The following is a 22,742-nucleotide window of genomic DNA, read 5'->3' on the forward strand; positions in this document are numbered from 1 at the left end:
AAAAGACTTTAGCTGAGGGTGGGGAAGAAGCATGTCACAGAAGAAAATCCCATCGAAGGAAAGCCACATAATGTTAACAGCTCCTGCTTGGATTCCAACTGATTTTTTATTTGAAAAAAAATCTAGATTAACCAAGTCTCAATTACCCTAGCCTTGGCTAGTCTTCTCAGTCTGAATCCTTAAAGTCCCACACCACTCACTAAAACATCACTCTCTCCCTCCCTAACAATTTATCACTTCCTCTCCTGGAAGAAGCAAAGTCTCATAGACTAACAATATACCAAAGAAAATGATGACCTAAATGGCAGGGAAAAAAACTGTGTCACCCAATTAACATGACTGCTGCTCCCTTTTATTCCACTCCCTCCATCTGCCTTTTCACTTTCTCTAAATGAGGGACATCTGTAAAGTTAACTATTCTCCCATTAGTGGTGATATTTTAATTGCCTAACTTAAATCCCAGCAAACTCTCTGGGCAAGGTCTGACAAGGAGATTAGCCTCAAAATGGAAAACCCTGCTCCCTCATCGATTGTGAAGCTACCAAGGGCACTGGGACAAAATAACACTAAAGTGACAGGCCTAAATCTTCCACCTTGAAATCGCCCAAATCTTTCCAAGTCTCTGCCCCCAAACACCCCTCCCCCACACCTACACACCCTAAGGGTCCTCCGTGTCACCAACCACCTCTTCTCCATTTTACCGACTACACATTCATCTTTTTTCTAGTGGACTCACAGCTCCTGAGTAGCTTGTAGTAAATGTTCGCATATTAGCCCAAGCAGTGTGGACAGAAAACTCCATACAACTAATTTATATTTTAATGTATTTAACATCTACTGGTCATCCTGCCATCTGGGGGAGGGGGTGGGGGGGGTAAGAGGTGAAAAATTGGAACAAGAGGTTTGGCAATTGTTAATGCTGTAAAGTTACCCATGCATATATCCTGTAAATAAAAGGCTATTAAATTTAAAAAAAAAAAAAAAAGAAAACTCCATGCAAGATGTGACTGACTTTTCCAGTTCCACAATGCTTCATAACTGTATTATAATAGCGAAGGATAAAATAAAGTGAGACGAGCTTCACAACCCTAGGACTTCGTGCGATCTGGAGGTGACCTGATGGAAGATAAGTATGAGAAAGGTAGGAAAGAATCAAGGAGGGGGAGAAAAGCCAGCCATTAAGCTGCGGCTGGGAGAAGGCACAAAAATCGCAGGGCATGTGATTTTGGGGGGGGAGGGGGAAGAAAAGGCAAAAAAAAAAAAACAAAAAGGCTAAGAAGTAAGAACAGGAACAGGCCTAGGGAAAGCGTGTCAGAGAAGCGGGGCAAAGAAAGGGAAAGAGAAGGAAACTCGTCTCAAACATTTACAGAGGACGAAAAGTCCCAAGAAATGGGATCTGAGGGTCCAAGGTTGCAGAAGGATCACGAGGAAGAAGAGGGTGCTGGGCAAATAGAAATCGCCGGAAGGGGCAGTATAATCTGGGAGGAGAGAAATCTAAATGGCGGAGGTACGGAGAAGGAAGGAAGGATAGATGGTGCGGAGATCAGGCAAGTATACAGGCGGGCAGGTGTGTGTGTGACTGAGGGCAGCAGCCAAGGCCCTGAGGGGAAGGAAGTGGGGAGAATGGGGCAGAGGGGCTAGAGGCCTCCACATGGGAGGCGGGGCTTCCCTTAAGGGGGGGGGTTGCACAATCACCTCCGGCCCCTCCCCAGGACCGGACGCGCGCACTCCGGGCAAGATGATTCCGCACAGGTGAGGGGGCGCGAGAGGTGAGGGGGAGGGGGAGGGGGAGGTCAGGACCGAGCTCGCTCCTTCCCAGTCTCACTCACCCGCAGGGCAGACAGATCGATGTCATCCAGGCTTCGGGCTGGGGCAGGGTCTCCCATGGCGGCTGCCGGGCCGAAGCCCCGAGGCTCGAGCTGGGCGGGCCCAGGAGAGACGCGGGGTCACTCAGGCTCCGGCTCCCTTGTTGCACTGCCGTCGGCGTGTCTGCCCCATTGAAGGAGAAGAGAGGATCGGGGCTCCGGCGCGCTTCTCCTTCCCTTCCCTGGAAAGACGGCGTTGGGAGACAGGGTGAAGATAAGTTACCCGAAAGGAGCCTTCCTGATTTACTGACTGACAGGAGCTCAAGTCCTGAACTCGCAGCCCAGAGCCCCTGAACTCCACTGCGCACGCGCCTTCCGCGCGAGGGTGGGCGAGGGAGGGAGCGCGAGTACACGCCGTGCGCACGCGCGAGAACCAGATTCAGGATCCGGAGTTGAAGAAAGTGGGTGCTGGGAACAAGTGCGGCGAGTGACGGTCTAGGGTTCATGGAATGACTGTTGCGCGTGCGCTGGACGAAGCCGCTCTTCCTGCTTTTGCTTTTCCAGTTTCGCCTGCTACGTTCTCCCCTCCCGCCGGTCCGACCTGAAACTGGCACCGGTTTCGCGAAACTGGTCGGTCGGCCGGAGAGGGGCGGGGCAGGGGAAGGTGGGAACCGGAGCGACACCCAGCTCCGCTTCACAACTCCGGAGGGGCTGCCATGGCAACTCCCCACGCTAAGGGGGAAAGCGAGCCTCGGGATAGGCTAGGCTAGGCTAGTGCAGGCTGTCCACCCACCTTGGTCGCCACGGCAACCGAAGAACCTCTGGGGGAGGGAGTACAGTCAGGAAAGCCTGGGGAGAAGGGAAGTGGGAGAGGGCAGGTACAGCTCCTGACGGGAGCTCAGGAAATGTTCCCTTCACTAAGGGATACTTCTCAGTAGGGAGGGTTTCCCAGATCCCTCATTAAACAGTTCCTCCCTCACAAACACTCAGGGTTATTCGTGGTAAATACGGTTGATAAATGGCATTGATTGTACAGCTTGGGGAAAGCAGATTATTCCTAACAACTTTTCTTGGGGCCACTTATGTCACATACACAAACTTAAGACAGTTCTTGTTCTCCCCGCTCTCTGCAGTTAAAATTGTGTCTGCACCTTTCATTTATCTTTGCCCTCAAAGCTCAGCCTACAAAACTCTCATGGGGGCGGGAAGGAGGGAAGTAAGCCAACATTCATTATTGTGGAAGATGAAAACTGCTAAGAGTCAGAGTCCGATGAGATGACACTAACTAGGATTCTTGTGCAATTCTATTGTGCGCTGAAACTTGGTGTTGAATGGGTAGGGCTGGAATAGGTGGAGTGGGGCAGAGAGCATTTAGGCAGGAGAACTACACAGAGGCGAGAATAAACAGATTGTGTGTGGGAGCAGGATGGACTGATATTATTCGGGACTTTGAATGCCATTATTAGGAGTTTGAACTTGATTGTCCCTTAATGGATATATATCTTTGGGATGGAATCACATAGTAAGCTTCTGTGTACTAAGTGGTAGGGTATTAGAAGCCCAGGGACCACAATGCTTCTAGGTCCTGCCCTCTTTTGACTAGAGGGAGGCTCATAAATTCCTAGAGTTCCCCGGGCTCTCTGAGATATATCTTCTTCTAGTACTTTCTGTAACTTGAGGATCCAGAGGCTTCAAAGGACACAGCAACATCATGTACCATGAGATCAAAACTTGGGGGTGGGGAAAGAACAATCTTAAGCCCCTCTAATCACCTACTTTCCCTAGGAATCCTCTTCCTATCCACTGATAGCATTGTCCAGGGATCCTCAAACTACTGGCCCACGGGCCAGATGCAGCAGCTGAGGATGTTTATCCCCCTCACCCAGGGCTATGAAGTTTCTTTATTTAAAGGCCCACAAAACAAAGTTTTTGTTTTTACCATAGTCCGGCCCTCCAACAGTCTGAGGGACAGTGAACTGGCCCCCTATTTAAAAAGTCCCCCTGATTCTAGACGCATTTCCCAATGGTTAATATACTCCAATCCCCTCTAATAAGCACATTCTAGGTATACTGAGTATCTATTAAACATTCTACTTTATGCCAGATACAAAGCTGAGAATAAAAATATGAGAAAAAAAAAGTCCCTGCCCTTAAAGAGTTTATAATCTACAGCAAAAGAAACAAAAGAAAATTAAAAAAGAGGATGCCTGTGAGGTTTTCCTCATTTTGTTGTTGATCAATTGTATCTGACCCCATTTGGGGTTTTCTTGGCAAAGATACTGCAGTGGTTTGCCATTTCTTTTCCAGCTTCTTTTTAAAGACAAGAAAACAGAATTAAACAGTAACAATTAATTAGCTAGTTCAACAGTGTTGAACTTGTCTTCTTGTCTCCAGGCCAGATGCTTTATCTACTTTTCCTTCTATCTTCCCAAATAAGTCCAAGGAAATTAAATGACTTTCAGAATGTCATCTAGCTAATATTTGGCAGGAAAATCAAAACAATGTTCTCTTTACTCCAAATCTAGCATTCTTCCCATTCTGATATGCTACTAGCTGGAATATCAAAGATGTGAAACAACTTCAAATATCATTCAATCCCATCTTAACTTGTATGTGATGAAATTAACAAGAAGACAGCTTGTGTAAATCACTGTACATTCTGCATACACACCCCATACCCACTGGGCATCTCTATGTACAACATATACACAGTAATGAAAGACAACTGTAAATCTCAACTCTTTGCCCCTTATCTAGTCTGAGAAAGGAGGCAGGCAAAAGGAAGGAAGAAATAAAGAGATGATCTTCTTACTATATTTAATTTAACCATTGACTACCTGTATGCTTTGAAAGTAAGGATTTCGTGTTAAGTTCTTTGAACTCACTTTACAGTTTCTTACACAGTAAGAAAAGCAGGTTTTTAGTAAAGATGACACTGCGAAGAACCAACTTCTCAGTAGGCCAATTCCAATTAGATCTTTAGCAAAGGGTTTGGGGTTTCAGCCTTTGATTATTGTTTTTTTTGTGTGTGTGTCCTGGAGCTAGGGAGCTATCTCCAGATGAGTTTGGGGGAGTAATTTTCAACTTTATAATGTGAAGCAATATTCCTCAAGGGCAATGAAAGCCCAACATATTGTGACTTGTACATACCGTACTTGTTGCTTCTTTTTGGGGGAAACAATGGGAGTTAACTCCAGGATCATACAGCAGTGTGATTTGAACTCACTTCCTTGCTAGGGCCAGTGGACTATCAACTTTACCAACTAGCTACCCTGAATTGTTTCTTAAGTTATAGCTTGTTGGCTTAGCTAGATGATGTAATTGATGGGGTGCTGATCCTGGAGTCAGAAAGCCCTGAGTTCAAATTTGACTCAGATATGTATAGTTGTACAATCTTCCTCTCTATCTGCATCAAATAATCATCTTTTAAGTGCTTACTATGTATCAGGTACATAAAGCCCAATGCTGGGAATATAAAAGAAAGGCTACCAGCCATAGCCCTAAAGGAAATCACAATCTTAAAGGAGGAGAAAACAAGAAAACAAATATGCACAAATAAGTCCAACTCCTCTCTCAAAGCCCATTGCTATGGGACTCCCTCCTTATTGATAAATTTGAATTCCTTGTCCTTCAGTAAAAGTGGGCACAGTTGGCAAAGAGAAAAGAGGGAGAGAACTTCAGTTTTCTTCAGCTCTTTGAGCTTCCAGTCACTTTGGGCACTTCTAGCTTCTAGCTTCAAGATAAAAAAGACCAACTTAACTTCAGGCTGCTGAATGAAAAGACTTTGGGAAGAAGCCAGTCTCAGACAGTCTCTGTCATGTCTCTATCCCCAGTTTGTTCCACTAGAGACTTCTGGGAGTTTCCCCTCGGAGGAACCTTCTATCTTGGTTGAACTGAGTTATCTCAGTCCCGATGAAAGAACTCCTTCACTCTGTATTGTCTGTTTATATATCCTCCGATATGCACCTCTGTTTTTTTTCCTACCAATTTTAATAAATAGGTTTTTTGCTAATACTTACATTAGAGTATTTGGTGGGCAAGGAGTCAAGTCTTGAATCTAGAACTTGAGGTCCTGCTTCCCCCTCATAATAACACAGATCAGATCTGTTAGATCAGAAGTTAGATTGAACATGATCATATCCTCTAGACTAATATTTAAAGAACAAATAGAGCAGAATAACCTCCTGTCCCATCTTTCTGTTCTTCCTCCTGGCAGGAATTAGTCTCTCTTGAAGAAAGATTGGGTGGGGGCAAGGAATGTAGAAGTTAAAGATATCTATTCTCTCTCCCTACATGATACATACACTATATGTAGTGCTATACTGACTACATGATAGGGAACAGATCCTGAATATGCAATCTCTGTACATAATAAATAAAAAATAATTAACAAAGTTAATTATAGTTTCCTGGACTGTAAAATGGAAGTAAAAATAGCACCGATTTTACAGAGTTATTCTAAGGATCAAATGAGATGATTTTTTTGCTTTCAACACACACTACTTGTATAGGCACTTAAAAACACTTATTTGTCTTCCATTAAACTTGTGTTACCTAACAGTAAAGATAGATACTGAAGATTGTTGAATATAAGACCCTATGTAACACTTAAAGGAATTTTCCTTTAAAATAGGAGTTTAAAAAGTAGCTACTAGGGAGGATCCAAGGGACTGATTTAAATTAAACTATAGAATATCAGGGCCAGAACAGAGTTTCTAACATTACAGGACAGAAAGTGAGTAACTTGCCCAGTTGGCAGAGGTGGGACAAGAACTCATGTTTCCTGGCTTTCTGAGGGTTTGACTCTGTCTGTACCCCAAAAGCTCATACTTTTAGACAAGGGAAATAGGAAAAGGAAAATTCTACTTCCTACCGCTTAACTAAACTAGAGAAAAGAAGAGAGATGGGCAGAAATACACAATTCATCCAGCTCCTGACAGGTTGCCCTGTTAACTCCCAGACCCACTTCAGACTGTTAAGGTGGTAATGACTCCCCAGAGGAGAATCACTTAGGTGTGCTAATGAGGCTAATTAACAGACTGCCAATTAGTGCCAGAGGATCTAGGTATGGGGAGTGCCGATGGGACTCCCTCTGGTACAACTGTTTTCCCAGAGCTCTGGAGGTAATGGGTCTTGGAAGGAGGGTAAAGCTTGAAGTCTTGGAGACATTCTTCAAAAGCTGGGATGCCCATATTCTCCTTCATTTTTTACCCTCGAAGAAGCCTTCCCTGACTTATCACTCTCCTCGTTCTGATTCATCCAGAAGTGATTCTTGCAAACTCTTTTCCAGTTATTTGATTTGACTGTGTGTGGGGGGAAGCAAGCATGTTAGAAGGAGTGAAACCAGAAATTTTTTTCCTGCCCTGCTCTAGTTTTGTCCATTACTTACAAGTTCTATTCTCTAAGTATTTAGTTTGTCCTAGCCCCTCCCTTTCTTTTCCACTAGAGGTCACTGAATCAGCTTTCTTTTTCCCCAGAAAATGGATGACTCAGATCCTGAAGCCATAGATTCACAAAGATAGAGAGGACAGAGTTGGAGCAAGGGGAAGACTAAGAGGAGTTGGAAGTAAAGGAGAGGTGGAAAGAACAAATGCAATTCTTGCTGCCTCGATTCCACAAAATGAGACGCCCTTCTTTTTTTTTTTAACTTCAAAAATTACTCTAAAAAACACTTTTATTTATACAATCACACGATTGACATAAAGTATCCAAGTGCTTAGTGTCTGCAAGCAGGCAATGGCAAGTTTTTGCCGCCCTAGTTGTGGGATGAACCAGGGAATTAATGGGAGTCAGAATTCTGAAACCCAGGCAATAGATGATCAGAGCTAGGGGAATAAGAGAGGATAGGACAACTGTAGCTTTATCCTCAGTAGCAGGGATTTGAATTTGATTCAGGAGACTGAGAAAAGCAGGAGATCAGTAGGGTAGGAGAGAAGCATCTCTGCATCGTTTCCACCCTATCCCACAACCCTCTCCTCTATTGTTCCTGGGATGAATCAAAGTTCCAAGAATGTCAGAGTTCATCTCTTCATCCCAATGAGGAATGAAGAAAGTAACTTAAGGCCTAGAAAGGACAAGTTATTTTCTTGTCCCAGAACACATGGCTAGTCAATTTCAGAGCTAGAACCAGAGAATCAGGTCTCCTGCCTTCCCAACTTAGACATACCTTCCCTTCTCTTCTGGACATCGAATCCCTTTTGTGCATCCCCCCATTTATAAACAATTTGTCTTCAATTTGAACATGAAGACAGAGAAAGGAAAGGGGCCAGGTACAGAATTTGGTTTCCCATAATTCTCTTACTAGCCCCCTCAAAAAAGGGTTTCTGGGCTATGTCCATACTTCGAGGGGTATGACACCTTCCTTGCTACCCAGTGGAGGCAACAGTGACTCATCTTCTAGGAATTTGAGAGGAAAGTGGACAAGATAGCCTTGGATCTGAGTAAGTTCTGAACTGGCTATCTCAGGGCTAACCGTGGCCAGAGGCTCCACACTTCCATACTCCCGAAGCACCCGAAGTGATCGAGTTGCGTTAGATGGCAGGCAACGAAAAATCTAGGGGATAAAAATGAAGCCGTTGAATAACTTCCTTTTCCTTAAACAACTACAGATGTCCTGTCCTGCCCCCCTTCAACTCCAGGGTTTTCAGTTCTCCATTTTTTCCCCAACCTATCTCCATCACAGAGGTTTTCCCACCTTATCCCTTGGACCTTTTCCCTCACCCTTCAATAAACATTTCTCCCAATTATTCTCCTAAACTCTTTTACTTTTCCCTTTGGAAAAAAGTTAGCTAATTTCTGTGAAAACTTTTCTTGTATTACACTTCGTTGTGCACCTCTCAAACTCCTTTATTTTAAAATGAAGACTATTATAATCACTGATTTTGGGACTTATCACTGTAAGTAAGATTCACAACAGCAAAGGATCCTATCTCATCTAAAAATTTCCACTATTGCTCTACCCATAGCAGGTCCCTAATGTTGGTTGAACAAATGGTTCCATCCTTTCTTATATCCCATCTATAAATTTCCCACATCTACCTAAAACCTCTATTCTACTACCCTCTGCCTCCCAAAACACATACTCCTTCAAGGCCTTTCCAGGACCTTGCTGGTCCTGCTCATAGATCCCAACCTGCTCATAGATGCTGGCATTTCTCTCAGCTGTCTTCTGCCATAGTTGGAAAAAGGTGTCACAGACAGGATCCTGGAGATCCAGTTCAGGTTGGGACTCTGACCCCAGAATAGTGCTGAGGAAAAAAAAAGGGGAAGTGTCAGATTTAATTCATATCCCCCCAAGGTGATAGGGTCCTCAGAAGCGCCTACCTGAAGCAGTGTTTCCGGAGACTGAGAGCAAACCTCCCAGCCTGATACTCTTTTCCATCCATAAGTGATGGTTCCATTTCAGTGTCTTCAATCAATATTGCTATTTCACTGTCTCGCTTCCCCAGGAGGCTCCGGTCATTGATGTTTGCTGAACCTAGAGTAGACTTATCTATTAAAGAGAAAATTTGAAGAAGCACCCTTTGCCCTTATTACTACCACTCCCAATTCTTTGTCCAACTCCTTCAGTCCCAGTTTTTCTATCCAACTTCTACTGTTTCTGCCCCTTACTTACACACATCCTCACCATCCTAAATACTACCCCCACATCATTGGTTTTTTCCTTTCTCTCTGTCTCTACTCCAGACCTCCAGAATACTACTTGCACTAATTCCTCCAAATCTCTTGCTACTTCCCATCTAGAGATCCCCTTCCCCAATTTTGACTCTCAAGCTTCCTCTCTATATTTTCAGCCTCATCCCTTGCTCCCTTAGCCATTCTCTGACCGATGATGACTGTCCTGTCATCCGCAATGAGCAACTTGCTGTGGATGTAGATGAGCTCAGACATTAGCTTTCCATTCAGCTCTCCATGGGTTCGGAGCCCACACACTGACACATAGTCTTGCCATGATGTACCCACTAGTATATGCACAGGAAGAGGGAAAGAGACATGAAGGGGAGCAAGATTAGCTTATGCACAAACAACTCCACCCACCTCTTGATTCAACTCTTTATTCCTTGCCCTGGAGGACCTTTTTCCTAACCTGTATATCACAGCATCATAATGGAAGGTATACTAGATTAAGAGTCAGAGAGTAGAATTTGAATTCTGCTTCTACTTACCAAATTTCTCCGTTTCCTCATCTATAAAATGGGGAATATAACATCTGTACTTTCTACTTAACAGAGTTTTTATGAGGAGCAGCATAGTATCATGGAAAAGGCATTAGTTTGGAATCAGAGGACTTGGGGTCATCTTCTGCCTCTGTTATGTGGTACCCATATAACCTTAGTCACTTAACTTCTCTAAGTCCCAGTTTCCTCACCTGTAAAATAAGAGGATTGTACCAGATAGCCTCTTAGGTTTCGTCCAATTCTAAATCTATATGACCCTATGTTTTTTTTTTTTTTTTACTAAACTCAGTTGCTGTAGCAGAAGGATTATTTCCAGATTGATACAATATTAATACACAGTTATATGAAGAAATATTTCACTCCTTCTACCCCAGCTTCTCTCAATATTTTCTACTCCATCTAGGATTCTCCCCAACTACCATCACTCACTGGCAGCTTTGAGTCGATGCAGGATTGAATATTCACCACGACAGAGAGTCCTGGGGGAGAAGTCACAGGGAAAGTCAGGGTAAAGAACTGATCCTGAGAAGGAGGAAAAGAATAAAGAGAAGAGGGAAAGAGTTGAGATAGAATAGGGGAGAGCCCCCTAAAGAGAGGGAGAAGTCAAGGGAAGAATTAAGAAGCAGAAAGGTCTTATATCTGACCTGTAGGTAAAGTGCAGAATTGCCTGGATAGCATTTCCACCGCCTGTGGAGATATCACCTTCAAATCCAGGAAGCAGGGGAAGCAGCACATATACCCGAAACCGCTGCTGTTGCCTGTAGAAAGCGGAAGAGGGTCATAGCTGAACACCTGACCTCCTAGGATTTTGGGACCAAATCCTGTCCCTTTATACACATACACCCATCCAGAGTAACTCTTTTTCTGTCTTACTTGTGGGCTCTCAGAATCCTCTCCACAATAGCATCTCCCACTGTGTTCAGAACTGTCCGTCCATCTGAGCAGCTGATGAAGAATTGATTCTGGTAGGACATAAGGTTTAGTGAGGGAGGAATAAGGAATAAGCAATACAGTCCATCTTCCCTAATTCTCTAGCTCCCAATCTCTTCATCCTCATCCTGACAATGAAATTCTCTTTAATTCTGCTCTCCTGGTTTTAGCAAAAGCCTAATTTGCCATTTTACTCCCACCCACCTCAATGTAGAGGAAGTGGCAGCTCTCCCGGATAGTATGTAAGTATGCATTGAGGATGGAGCTCTCAGAGGTCCCAGCTGACCATCGGTCCACTGATCTAAGGATCTAGGAAACAAAAAAGAAGAAAAAGAGACTCTCACCCTTTGGGATTAGGAGTATGGGGAAAGGCTCTCAAACTCTTGGGGAGAGGTTGTCTCACCTGTACAGTGGCACACTGCCCTCCAGGAAGGGTGAATGGTAACTGGTTGGCTGTGCTGTGTGACTTGGGCAACAGATAGGGGAATAGAGGGATCTTGTACTTGGCCTTGATAGTCTGAGATTTGAAGTTAGAAGGGAGAGTCAGTGGGACTAACACTAGCTTCCTCTTTCCCTCCCACAGACCAGCCTTTTCCCCAAGTGAAAGGAAACCTTGGTAAAATTCCAGCGCTGGATGAAATGTCGGGCAACATCTCGTGCTGCTGAACCATGGACAACGACCCCCACATCCCTCCAGGGCATTCGGGGCATCATCTCCCTATCAATGAAATCTGGGGGACCCCAAAGGGAAAAATCAAAAAAGGGGTCCTGAAGCCAGCTTCTAGACATACACATAAACACAGAGCCAGGGTAACAGGGAGATCATGCTTGCTATAGAGAAAGCTCTCTTGATGTGAGTTTCAATCTTGGGGCTGTGGAAAAAAATATCTCTCACCCTCGAAGGGCCGGTCCAGTTGTACCCAATCCTTGGTGATCAAATTGCTGTAATCCTTGCCCAGCCAGAACAGTTGGTTGTGGGAGAGGTCAGGGGCAACGGGAAGGCTTGAGTTTGGGGTGGGCAGCTGTGTGGGGAGACACCCAGCCCAGGGGGTCATGAAAGACCCAGCCCAGGGGCAGAGTCATGGGAGCCAAAACCAGGAGAGGGGTATAATAGGACAGAAATGGGGAAACATAAGACAGGACACTGAGAGAAAGACACATACACAGATTGAAAGTCAAAGACAATAAAAGATGAAAAAAGGGAAATATTGATGATCCCACCCTCCTGCTCCATACTTCCTATCCCAAAGGGGCAGGACAGAAAGAGGGGCCCCATAATGTGATGACAGCAAAAAAAATCTTGGAGCATCAGGAAAGTTGAGAATAGGGGATGTCCTTGAAAAGAGAAAAAGCCTAGGAGTACAGGCAGAGGACATGAAGTTGGGAAGGAAAAGGTGGGGTTGGGCCTCAAGGATAAAAAAGAAGGTTCAGGGTGAGAATACTCTGGGAGGAGGAGGAGACATTATAGTGTGAGGGAAACTACCTGTGGGGTAGTTGTTCCAGTATAGCTGTCCAGGTCAGTAATTCGATAGTGCAGATCATCCCATCGGCCAAATGCAAGGTCAAGCCCTCCCATGAAGGCCACTGCTTGGTCCACAACTAGCAGCTTTTCATGGTGAGCCCACAGTGTCACATGGTCTGGGTGACGCATCACCTGCAAAGTGTAGAAAAAGGCAACAAGCTTTTAGAAGGAATAAAGTCCTCCTTTGGAGGAAAAGTGGGAAAAAGGCTATATTGTTTATTGCTAAGAGCATTGTTTTTTTTTAATCAAAAGACTATGTGACTTTAATCTATCCAAAATCAGTTTCTTACTTATACAATGAAAATAATAATTATGCCCTGTATATGGTGGCACTGTTGTTAGGAAAGCATTTTGTAAAACTCAAATCACTATCAACATGTGAACTATGGGGATGTAGCTAGGTGGTACAGTGGATAGAGCACCAACCCTGAAGTCAAGAAGACCTGAATTCAAATCTGGTCTCAGACACTTAACACTTCCTAGCTGTGTGACCCTGGGCAAGTCACTTAACCCCAACTGCCTCAGCAAAAAAATAAAAAATAAGTAAATAAAATGTGAACTATGATTACAACATGAGGATTTATGGAAAATTGAAATTAGGGAGTTAAGAAGAGAAGGAGTAAACATGGGAAAATCAAGTAATAAGGAATATGGGAGGACAAGAAGGGCAAAAAAATAGGGGGATCACCTTGATGTTGGGATGCAACTGCATCAGAGCCTTCTTGGTATAGCCACTGTTGATGCCCAGAGCCAATTCTACTTCCTTGAACAGCAGCACAGAAACCCGCACACCCTCCTCCTGGTGAGGATGGAAAGGGGAATTAGTTGTCAGTGGAAAATGCCTTGGAAACTATCCCCTATTTGATTTTGCCCTCATCTTTGACTTTCCTCTCTATTATTCCTTTTTCAAAGTTTCTAAAATTCTGCCTCCAATCAATTAAATTTTTAAAATGTGTATTAAGTCCCTACAATATGCCACAGATATCTCTAGGTGATAAGATTACAAAGATAAAAAATGACACAATTCTTCTTCTCTATACCTACTTAATAATCTTGTAGGGAGTTACTATATAGAATAATAGGAGTAAATACCCGAAAGATCTAATCCACAGATGAGGAAACTAGGGCCAAAGAAGAAAAGTGATTTGTCTAGAGGTCTATAAGTAGTAAATAGAAGACTTGAAATTCACATCTAGGTCCTCTGACCCCCTATGCAATGTTTGGCTTTGGCAGAATGTGATGGGGCAAAGGAGAAATTCAGATACAGTATCCTAAGAAAATCTGAGGAAGGATGAATCCCTTGCTGTGGGGGATCCCTATACCACGCAGGTCTGAAGCCTGATCACTTGGACAGTCCCAGGTGTCCTTACCCCATCCTCATTCTGTAGGCATTCTCCCCCTTTAGACCTTGTCCTCTTTCTTCCTAGTCTTACTTCTTTGTGCCAGCCCTACCTCCCCACTTACTGCCTTCTTCTTGAGCATAATGTCCAGTCTCCAGTCATCAGAATGGGCTGGACGCTTCAGATAAATTTCAGGACTCAACCTGACGACAGGTAGACATAGAACAAGTCACCATATCTCCCCCATTACTCTCTGACATCTTGTTCTCCCTAACCGATTTTCTCTTTTTGTTGCCCCCAAAGCTCCCTGAACCAGTTCTCATCATGAACTCTTCTCCTGGAATCTACCCAGGTGCTCCAAGTCCTTTAACTATTATTACTCACCACCAATCTGCAATGAAAATCTCCTCCCGGGCCTGAAGGATGGCATCAGCCACAGCTGCAAAGTAACCTGCCCCATTTACAAACCTAAAGAAGGATGAGTAGAAAATATTTATAGCAACTCTCTTCTCATGGCAAAAAGAATGAAAATTGAAGGGATCCCTCATCAGTTGGAAAATGGCTGAATAAATTGTGGTGTATGATTATGATGGAATATTGTTCTATGGGAAAAGATGAGCAGGATGCTCTCAGAAAATCCACCATGAACTCAAGCAAAGTGAAATATACTGTACAAGGTAATGGCAATGTTCCCGGATAATTAACTTGTAAATTATTTTGCTATTCTCAGCAATCCACAACTACTCTGAAGACTTATGATGAAAAATCCTATCCATACCCAGAGAAAGAACTGATTGTGTCTGAATAGAGACTGAAGCATACTCTCTCTCTCTCTCTGTGTTTTTTCACTTTAATTTTTCTTGACAGTTTTTTTTTTCTTTTCCTTTTTATTTTTTAGGGTGGAAGATCTGTGTTTTCTTTCACAGCATGACTTTTATGAAAATGTTTTGCATAATTTCACTTTTTTTTTTTTAAATGGTGAATGAGTTTGGGGATGAGAGAGAATCTGGAACTCAAACGTTTTAAAAACAAATGTAAAAAATTGTTTTAAGAGTAATGGAAAAATATTAAATAAAAACAAAGTTTAAAAAGAAGGCTGAATTGTAGAATGGAAATCATTCTGTAGAATCAGATATATCTGTAGAATCAAATGTAGAAATAGAAATCAGAGGACTCAGAAGGCAGTAGAAAGTCATCTTTCTAGATGGGGGGAATAGATTGGAGCATGATAATGGACTAAGAAGACAGAGAAAATAGGAAAAAATCAAAGCAAATGAGTCACAAATGAGTCACAGTAGAGGAAGATTAGAAACTGGAGAGAAGTCAGAGAGAGAAATCTGAGATAAGGAAAACAAAACAATAGAGAGGACAGAGAAAGCAGGATAGGGGATCAAATCAGAGAAGGTCTGAGAACAATAAGAAACAGTTTCAGAAGTTACAGATGGGTAGAGGGAAATTAGAGGTAAGAGGTGGTCAAAGAGGGAGGGGGTGGTGGTCAGAGAAGTAGAAGGAGATTAAAGAAGGAACAAGGGAAGTCAGAGAGAGTAGTAGGGGATTAGAGAAGGTAAAAGGAGGTCTTACCATCTGGCCAGGGTCCCCGGCCTGAGTGGGGCATAGCTCTGATGTCTGTGCAATTGTAAGAAGTCACACCCGTGACCCTGAGCTAGTTCTGTGATTTCCTGACCCCACCACCGAGCCTGCCGATAACTGCTGCATTTGAGGATCAAGGACCTATGGTAGTAACGACAGAATTCAAATTTTGACACCCCCAATCTCTGCTTATCATCTTCTCTGCTCCAGCTCTCCTCACTCTAAGCCCTGAATAATATCTTCTCTTGGTCTCTAATGATAAGCAAGACAACAGAGTTCTTCTTAGGTCCTCACCCCAATCCCCCATTGTTTACAAGCATCTTTCAAAAACATTTCCCTTTGTGAGCCAAGTGAGGAAGACAGGTCATTAGACTAGAGTTTCAAGGGAACTTAAAAGTCTGTTTAACAGTAGTAAAAACACCAGCCTTAGAGTGAAGAGACATGAATTCAAATCCTTCCTCTCATTTAACTTATTACTTTCATGACCGTGATCAAGTTCTTTTTTTTGTGGGGGGGAGGGGGTACACTTAATTAATGATATTTTATTTTTCTAAATACATGCAATGATAGTTTTCAACATTTACCTTTACAAAATCTTGTGTTCCAAATTTTTCTCCCTCCCCTTTTCCCCAAGATAGCAAGCAATGTGATAGAGGTTAATCATGTCTTGTCACATCAAGTTCTTGTATGTCCCTGAACTGAGGTTCCCTAAGCTGTAAAAATGAAGGACTTGAACCATATAGCTTCTGAAGTCTCTTACCTCAAGGTCTGTGATTTTCCGACCAAATAATACAAATGAATCTCATTTTACAGACAATGAAAATGAAGATGAGAGAGGGGAAATTACCTGTTGAAGGGTCAGGCTTTGAACTTAGATTTTCTAATTACAGGCAGCTACATGGCACAATGGATAGAGCACCAGGCCTGGAGTCAGGAAAACCTGAGTTCAAATGTGACTTCAGACATTTACTAAATGTGTGACCCTGGGCAAGTCACTTGCCCCTGTTTACCTCAGTTTCCTCATCTGTAAAATGAGCTGGGGAAGGAAATAGAAAACCACTGCAGTATCTTTATCTAGAAAACCCCAAAGAAGTCACAAAGGGTCAGATATGACTGAAAACTAAACAACTTCCTTATGGAAGTTGAGTTTTAGAGAAATTTAAAGGACTGCTTACTAAATTAAGTGACCAGAGCAGCTAGATGGCACAGTGGATAGAGCACCAATCCTGAAGTCAGGAGGACCTGAGTTCAAATCTGGCCTCAGAGACTTAACACTTCCTATGTGACCCTGAGCAAGTCACTTAACCCCAATTGCCTCAGCAAAAAAAATAAATAAATAAACCAACAAATAAATTAATTAAGTGACCCAAGTCGTTCCAGTAAGCACCAGGAACAGGACTGAATTTGAGATCTTTTAAATTGCAGTCTAGTGCTTTCCTGCTACTTTCTTTTTTTTTTTTTAAAGGGTCTATGATTTATTAATTTTTTTCTTAATAGCTTTTTATTTTTCCAAATATATACAAAGAGTTTTTGACATTCACCTTTGCAAAAATTTTAGTTCCAAAATTTTCTCCTTCCCTCTGTATGGAATAGAGAGAGATAAGGTGAAGAACTTACAGGAATGTATGAATTCTTTTTCTGTATTTTATTATTTCTGTGTTTCCCCTATGACCTGTATAATATGTGCAGGTTCATATCTACTTGAGCCTTGGCCAGCTAGAAACATATTTACTTAACTTGAGCTGATGACATTTATTGGTATTTGACATTTATCAATATTTAGTCTATTAGCTAGACCATTGTCTGCTTGATTAAGCCTGAAGGCCTGACTTTCTGTTTCCTTCAAATCAGGAGATTTCGGGGAAACAGAAACCTTCCATTCCAATCTCCCCAAATAGCAACAACCAATTAGATGCCTCCCCTTTCCCTTCTCAATGCTCTCTTACTTGTGATGTAATTTCTTGTATAAAAGCTATGTATCTTTACTATTTCTTTAGCCCTCCTACTGCGAGCTTTCTCTTTCTTATCTCGCCATGGGACGGCTCATCCTCCGGAGGTTTTCAATAAACAACTTTTCTGCCTTCTACTGAGTAATCTCTGAGTAGTCATTTTGGGTAAGGGTCTTCTACATCCCTCACACCTCTTTTTACCTACTCTATGGGGCAGCAACCAATCCAATATAGGTTCATATGTTTCCCACTACTTTCTGTCTCAGAATTCATAAAAGATAGCCTCCAGAACATGGTGTTAAGGATGTTATGGACTCCCTGCCCCCAGTTCTAGCCAGACTCAAAAAAAAGTCTCAACTTTTTTTAATATAGTAGTCACTGGTCTTGGACTGGGGATCTAATATAACAATTCAAGAATTGGGAAAGGACAAAAAAGAGAAAGGAGTAAAAACTTTTTTTTTCTTTTATCTTTTCTCCCCCATGATTCTCCTCTCTAGGATGATTATCAGGTTTTCCCTATTTCCATCCCACCCCTCTCTCAGCTGAATCCCCCTAATATCTCTATGCATTTTCTGATTTTAGTCACCCCACTTCCCTGGAAATATGACCATGTTTTCCAATCTCTCCCACTCTCCTTTTTCAGCCCTGATTGGTACTGGCTTCTGACCTGTGAGAAGTGTCAATTCGGACCCCATAACGAGTTTCTGTGTTCTGTTTCCCAACCTGGACCTCAAATCCAGGGTCAAAAAGCTGGACAAAGGAGATAGAGCCTGTCTCTGGACGCATGTACAGAAGGAAGGAGTCTTTCACCACCAACCACCTGGATAATAAAATGAGTTGTGATTAGTGACTAGGAATCTGGTCACCCCCATTTCACTCCAATTTTACCATTATCTAATTTTTTTTCAAGTATACTATACTACACAGAGTCTGGCTCCTTAGCTCTTTTCCTTTATCAGTCCAAGCAATTGTCCCAGTCTCTAATCCTCCCTCTCTCAGTAATCCAAGCATCTGGCCCTCTAATTCACCTCTTGGACCATCGGTAACAGACTTGGTCTCTGCCGCAGCAGGTAAAGCCAGGAACTCGGTGCCCCCCTGAGCGCTTTCGGATCATACCTTCCCTGTGGGGACCAAAGTGACAGAGATTTAGTAGTCCTAGACAAGGGTTCCCAAAACTGACCCAGTCATCTAAAATGGAAGGAGTGGGGCACCAGTAGTTGGAGAGTATTTAGGAAGGAAATAATGAGAACAAGGAAAGAAAAGGGAGCTGAGAGGTAGAACCAAGATTGTTAGTGATATTTAGTCCAGGCCCTTTAATTTTATATAGAAGGAAGTTGAGGCCCCAGAAAGAAGTAATTTGTCCAAAGTCATATGGAAAGTTAATGGTGAAAGCTGTGGGAATATTAGTTACTCACAGTCCTTTAGGGCCAAGGTCAGGTATGAAGGAGAATGGACTGACTTCTAGAAATTCTGTCTAATAGGAAAGAAATATCAGATTCAAGATAGCCAACTTTTATTGCCCTTAGCATTCAGACTTCTGGCCTCCCAATACCCATTACTCTCAAGGACCAATGCATCTGCTCTCCAGCCTCCAATGCCCTCAAGGATCAGGGTTTCTTTTCTAAGACTATCTCACCATAGCATGGTAATTGCGGTAGAATGAAATGGCCAGCAGATGATTGAGATAATTCTCTAGGTATTTCTGGAGTGAGAAAAGAAAGGAAGATGTAGTTCAGAGAAATTCCCATATCAAGCTTTTGCCAAATTCATTGTCCCCTTCTTGTCCCTGACCCTCCCCCTCCAGAAAAGTATCCAGATTATACCTGTTTGCTGGCCCTGTGTCTGGAGGAGCCTTCAGATCCTACTCTGGGCAAAGAGGGGATTTCAGCTATAGTAGCAGCTTCTTGGGAAGGGGAATAGGCAACAGCAAACCTGGCAGTTGGAAGGTTGGAAAGAGGGATTATAAATCAGATAGAAGTTGGAGAGAACATCAACCCACCACTGAGTCCCCGGGAAAAGAACCATGTCAGTATTTCTGGGTAAGGAAAGTTATCAGGACATGGCTATTATGACTTTGGTATTATAACGCTTTTTGGTAGTTGAGGCAGGAGAATGGAATGGGGAGCCTGGAATATACCAGGAATAAAATTGGGCATCCAACTCTGCTTGAGAGTCTGTCATGAAATTAGGGGCCTTGGTGTGTGTGCGTGCGTGTGTATGTGTTGGTGATAGTGGTGAAGGAGGGGAAGGAATGGGGTGAGGGTCCTAGAGAAAAAATTAGGAAAAAAGGGACTGAATTTTGTAGGAGACCAAAGATGGTTCCATTCTCCTCTCACCGGGCCAGAGGGAAGAAGCTCATGAAAACTTTGTATTTCAGCAGGTCTCGATGAAGCTCCTGGAAATTTCGGAATTTCTTCTTGGTTGTCCATGTGAAATCACCATGAGATACTTGGACAGAGTAAAGTGTGCACGTGCCCACCTTTGGGTTTCAAGTAGTAGGTGTCAGGTTCTTCTCCTAGGTTCTATGAATGAGTCCCTCCCCAATCCATATATGTATATAACCACCCTTTACTCAAGAATCTGAGAATTTGGCCCTCTGACCTTGGATCCACTGGTATATCTCTCAGTGCCTATGACTTGGGCAATAACAGGGACTCCAGGGGCGAAAATCCTGGGGTGATTCCTCAGGGGCTGAAGGTTATAGATGGTCAAGAAATGATGCATCCGGTCAGCTGGGGAGAGGGGGAGGTTGGAGGGGCTTAGAATCTAGTTCCCTAAGCTATAAATTTATTCTGTTGGTCCCCACCCTCAGGTCTCTTGCTTTCCCCTTCTTTTCCCTATAGGTGGGACCAGCCTCTTCTGTGCTCTGCTCTATATTTCCCCTCTCCCTCTCCCTATTACCTGGGTCTTCCCCTTCTTTCAAGGTGTCCAACTCATATGGTTCCATCTGGAACTGGCTGGAATCAAGGCCACCATCTCCAAAGAACATTCCTTCTGGGATTGACATCATACTGGATAGCAGATCAAGAGATCTCAGGGATGTGAGGTCCTTCCCTTAGAACTCTGTGTTCTTGGACTTCCTCCTTTTTCGGGTTGATCCTTCCTTTTCTGACCCTGAATGGATATTTCTTACCTTCATTTCTGATCCTGACCTTCCATTTCAATCTGAGTTCTGCCCTGTTCTGCTGACTGTTGTCTCTAACCATAACCCTACTCCTGGTCTTGACCGTTTTCTCTGACCCTGATACCCCTTCCCAAAACACCTCTCATCCAAAATTCAGATCTTCCATGCTGATCCAGCTCTGCTCCCTCCCTCACCTCAATCTCTCCCCTTCACTCTCACCACCCACTCTCCAGTACTCATTCTCTTAACTCTTCAGAAAGAGGGGGAGGGGACAGTAATGAGAGAAGGCACCGAGCCCAGCACAGGATGTCTCAGAACTGGGGCAGAGAAAGGGCCCTGGAAAATAGCGGCGGGGGAAGGAGAAACCGGGATCCCTGAGGGGCAAGTGCACCTGGGCTAACGCAGGGGCTTCAGAGACGCGTGATGAACACGAAAGTTGAATCAGGGAAGGGTGGGGTATGGCATCAATGAGGAAGTCGTGCTCTATCTCCCAAGCTGGGAAGGGAGGGAAATTCCAAAGTCCCGAAAGCACAGCTGGACCCCTAGTCCCACTCTTCCCAGGTCCTCTCTTCCCTCACCACTCAGAGCCAGAACCGGAGCCAGGATGCCAGCGGATCAGGAACCCGAGCAGACATCCCGAGATGGTCGGGCTGGGCCGGGTCAGGCCCAGGGAGCAAATGGGGATGACTACAATGGCCTCACCCTCTGGGGCGGGACAGGGCTGGGAGTCAGAGGAGGCGGGGCACGATTCCCTGAAGCCTCACCTCCTCAGCATTCTTGTTCATCTTGTTTCTCTATCTCTATCACCGCCGTGGGGTGGAAGTAGGGTGTGAGGAACAAACTAGACGGAAGGATGAAAGCACTTGGCTGCATTTCTCTCTGTATATATAGGTATCTTGTCTCTGCATAAAGAATAAATTTGTCGCTCTCCTTCTATTCACCCCCCAACCTTCCCTACTTCCTAGGATCCCAAAGAAAATCCTAAATTTGTTAGCGGAATGGGGAGAAAGAGAGGGGAGAGTGAGAAAGGAAACCTCTTCCTCTACCTCCCCCATGCGCTCTCTGACCCAGCTATGTCCTCCACCACTCCCCTCCCTTCTTTCCTCTACTCATCTTTGCTAGAGCCTATAATCACTGAGGCGCCTGTCTGAGGTTAAGTGGTAGTCTGACTACTGAAAGGGGGTTTTGGGGGCTGGCAAAAGAAACGCCACTTTAACGTCAAATTGCCCCTTCCCTCTAGATCAACATTCCTTCCCCTACCCCCTTCTCTCATTATCAAGATGGGTCTAAAAGGGCAATGGTGCTTTCCTTGGTCTGGTCCTCGGAGACATCGAGGGAACCAAAGGGGAACAGGTACTGAGTACTAGAGATGAGGAGGGACTAAAAAGAAGGAAGAATATACAAGTGTGGGTATGGAAGGAGGACATTGCAATTCGAGGTGACATAATGAAGATTTGGCCAAGTCTCTGTCTCCCCAATTTCTTTCTGGGATGAAAAGAGCAGTTTCTGACTAAGCTTTTCACTCCCTTTCTTATAGCTCAGACTTTGGCCATCCATCCAAACTCTAATCAGATCAGGGGGCATCCCCTGCCTGGAGGACCCAGTCTAGGAGACAATGCCTACTTCAGCAGCAAAGCTCGACTCTCCTTCCGGCACCAGCTGCATGCCACAACTTCAGCCAACGATGCTACCAACTGAAGTCTGGTGGGGACCGGCAACTCTTAGGTGACTGGCAAATCCTGACTTTACATGTCTTATTTCTCATTAAATCTATTCTGTAGTAGACAGGTTTGTGTTGATATTTTGGGGGCACCCCTAAAAATCACCTTTGCTGAGATTGGAGCTAATAATCACTTACCTGTAGGAAGAAATATATGGGGGAAGAAGGGGAAAGTAAGGAGTGGGTTGGGATAACCCAAATGAGCTGAGAAAAAAATTCTTAAAGTGTATTGACGATTTGGAAATCTGGGAGACCAAGTCTTCTAACTAGGAAAAGATATGTAGTGCTTCTTCACTTAGTTCAATCCCTTCCTCCTACTTAATTCAACGTTTCCTGCTCAATTCCAGGAACCCTTCCCTATAGCTATTGGGTGAATCATTTGGGATTTTTGTGAGGATGGAGAATAATTCCTCATTTCATATGCTGAATATCTTAGTTGATAGCAAGAGTACGTTTTTCTTTTAAGCTGGGTTTATAGCAACTTTTATTACTTTCTAAGTGCACTTCTGGGCAGACTAGTTCTGGAACTTACAAGCTTGTTCTACGATATTCCTAGAATATTGGGAAATATACACAGCAGATGGA

At 43.7% G+C, this 22,742-nt stretch overlaps 2 protein-coding genes and 1 long non-coding RNA gene across 6 annotated transcripts in view; 1 reads left to right on the forward strand and 2 right to left on the reverse strand.

Annotated features, from left to right (window-relative positions):
* MINK1 (misshapen like kinase 1) overlaps positions 1-2,475 on the reverse strand; it is a 67,506-nt gene extending 65,031 nt beyond the window's left edge. Inside the window, exon 1 of one of the 3 annotated variants that reach the window (XM_031965381.1) lies at positions 1,830-2,475. In XM_031965381.1, the coding sequence (XP_031821241.1) occupies positions 1,830-1,886 (57 nt within the window). In that variant the 5' untranslated portion in view covers positions 1,887-2,475. The remainder of the gene's footprint in view (positions 1-1,829) is intronic. The other 2 variants (XM_012548771.3, XM_031965382.1) reach the window with 2 other exon arrangements.
* Positions 1,683-14,327, forward strand: LOC105750427. The gene is made up of 3 exons (XR_001121031.3): positions 1,683-1,752; positions 11,496-11,765; positions 14,078-14,327. It is a non-coding gene; the product is annotated as an uncharacterized LOC105750427 (long non-coding RNA).
* PLD2 (phospholipase D2) lies at positions 7,568-21,144 on the reverse strand. Of its 2 annotated transcripts, none has more exons than XM_023502779.2 (25): positions 21,016-21,144; positions 20,215-20,427; positions 19,915-20,045; positions 19,650-19,792; positions 19,137-19,245; positions 18,950-19,015; positions 18,729-18,787; positions 18,342-18,434; positions 17,981-18,133; positions 15,356-15,505; positions 14,159-14,242; positions 13,899-13,977; positions 13,123-13,233; positions 12,396-12,566; positions 11,808-11,934; positions 11,525-11,643; positions 11,316-11,429; positions 11,117-11,221; positions 10,856-10,944; positions 10,627-10,740; positions 10,412-10,461; positions 9,632-9,766; positions 9,129-9,282; positions 8,938-9,052; positions 7,568-8,358 (listed from the first exon to the last, which is right to left on the reverse strand). In XM_023502779.2, exons 2-25 carry the CDS (start codon positions 20,321-20,323, stop codon positions 8,134-8,136), a joined length of 2,805 nt encoding a protein of 934 aa, XP_023358547.1. In that variant the 5' UTR covers positions 20,324-20,427; positions 21,016-21,144; the 3' UTR covers positions 7,568-8,133. The 2 variants fall into 2 exon arrangements, with proteins under 2 accessions (XP_023358547.1, XP_003768855.2); XM_003768807.4 differs by having other exon boundaries at positions 20,829-21,144.
* Between the last annotated feature and the right edge of the window lie 1,598 nt (positions 21,145-22,742).

This window comes from Sarcophilus harrisii, chromosome 4, assembly GCF_902635505.1.
Source record: "Sarcophilus harrisii chromosome 4, mSarHar1.11, whole genome shotgun sequence".
NCBI classification, from domain to species: Eukaryota; Metazoa; Chordata; class Mammalia; order Dasyuromorphia; family Dasyuridae; genus Sarcophilus; species Sarcophilus harrisii.

Coding starts and splice junctions, on each gene's coding strand:
- PLD2 (XM_023502779.2), bottom strand. CDS start 20,323: ATGATGTCAATCCCAGAAGGAATGTTCTTTGGAGATGGTGGCCTTGAT. Junction 15,506..17,980: donor CGAATTGACACTTCTCACAG/GTCAGAAGCCAG, acceptor TTACTACCATAG/GTCCTTGATCCTCAAATGCA. Junction 11,430..11,524: donor AGCGCTGGAATTTTACCAAG/GTTTCCTTTCAC, acceptor TTCAAATCTCAG/ACTATCAAGGCCAAGTACAA.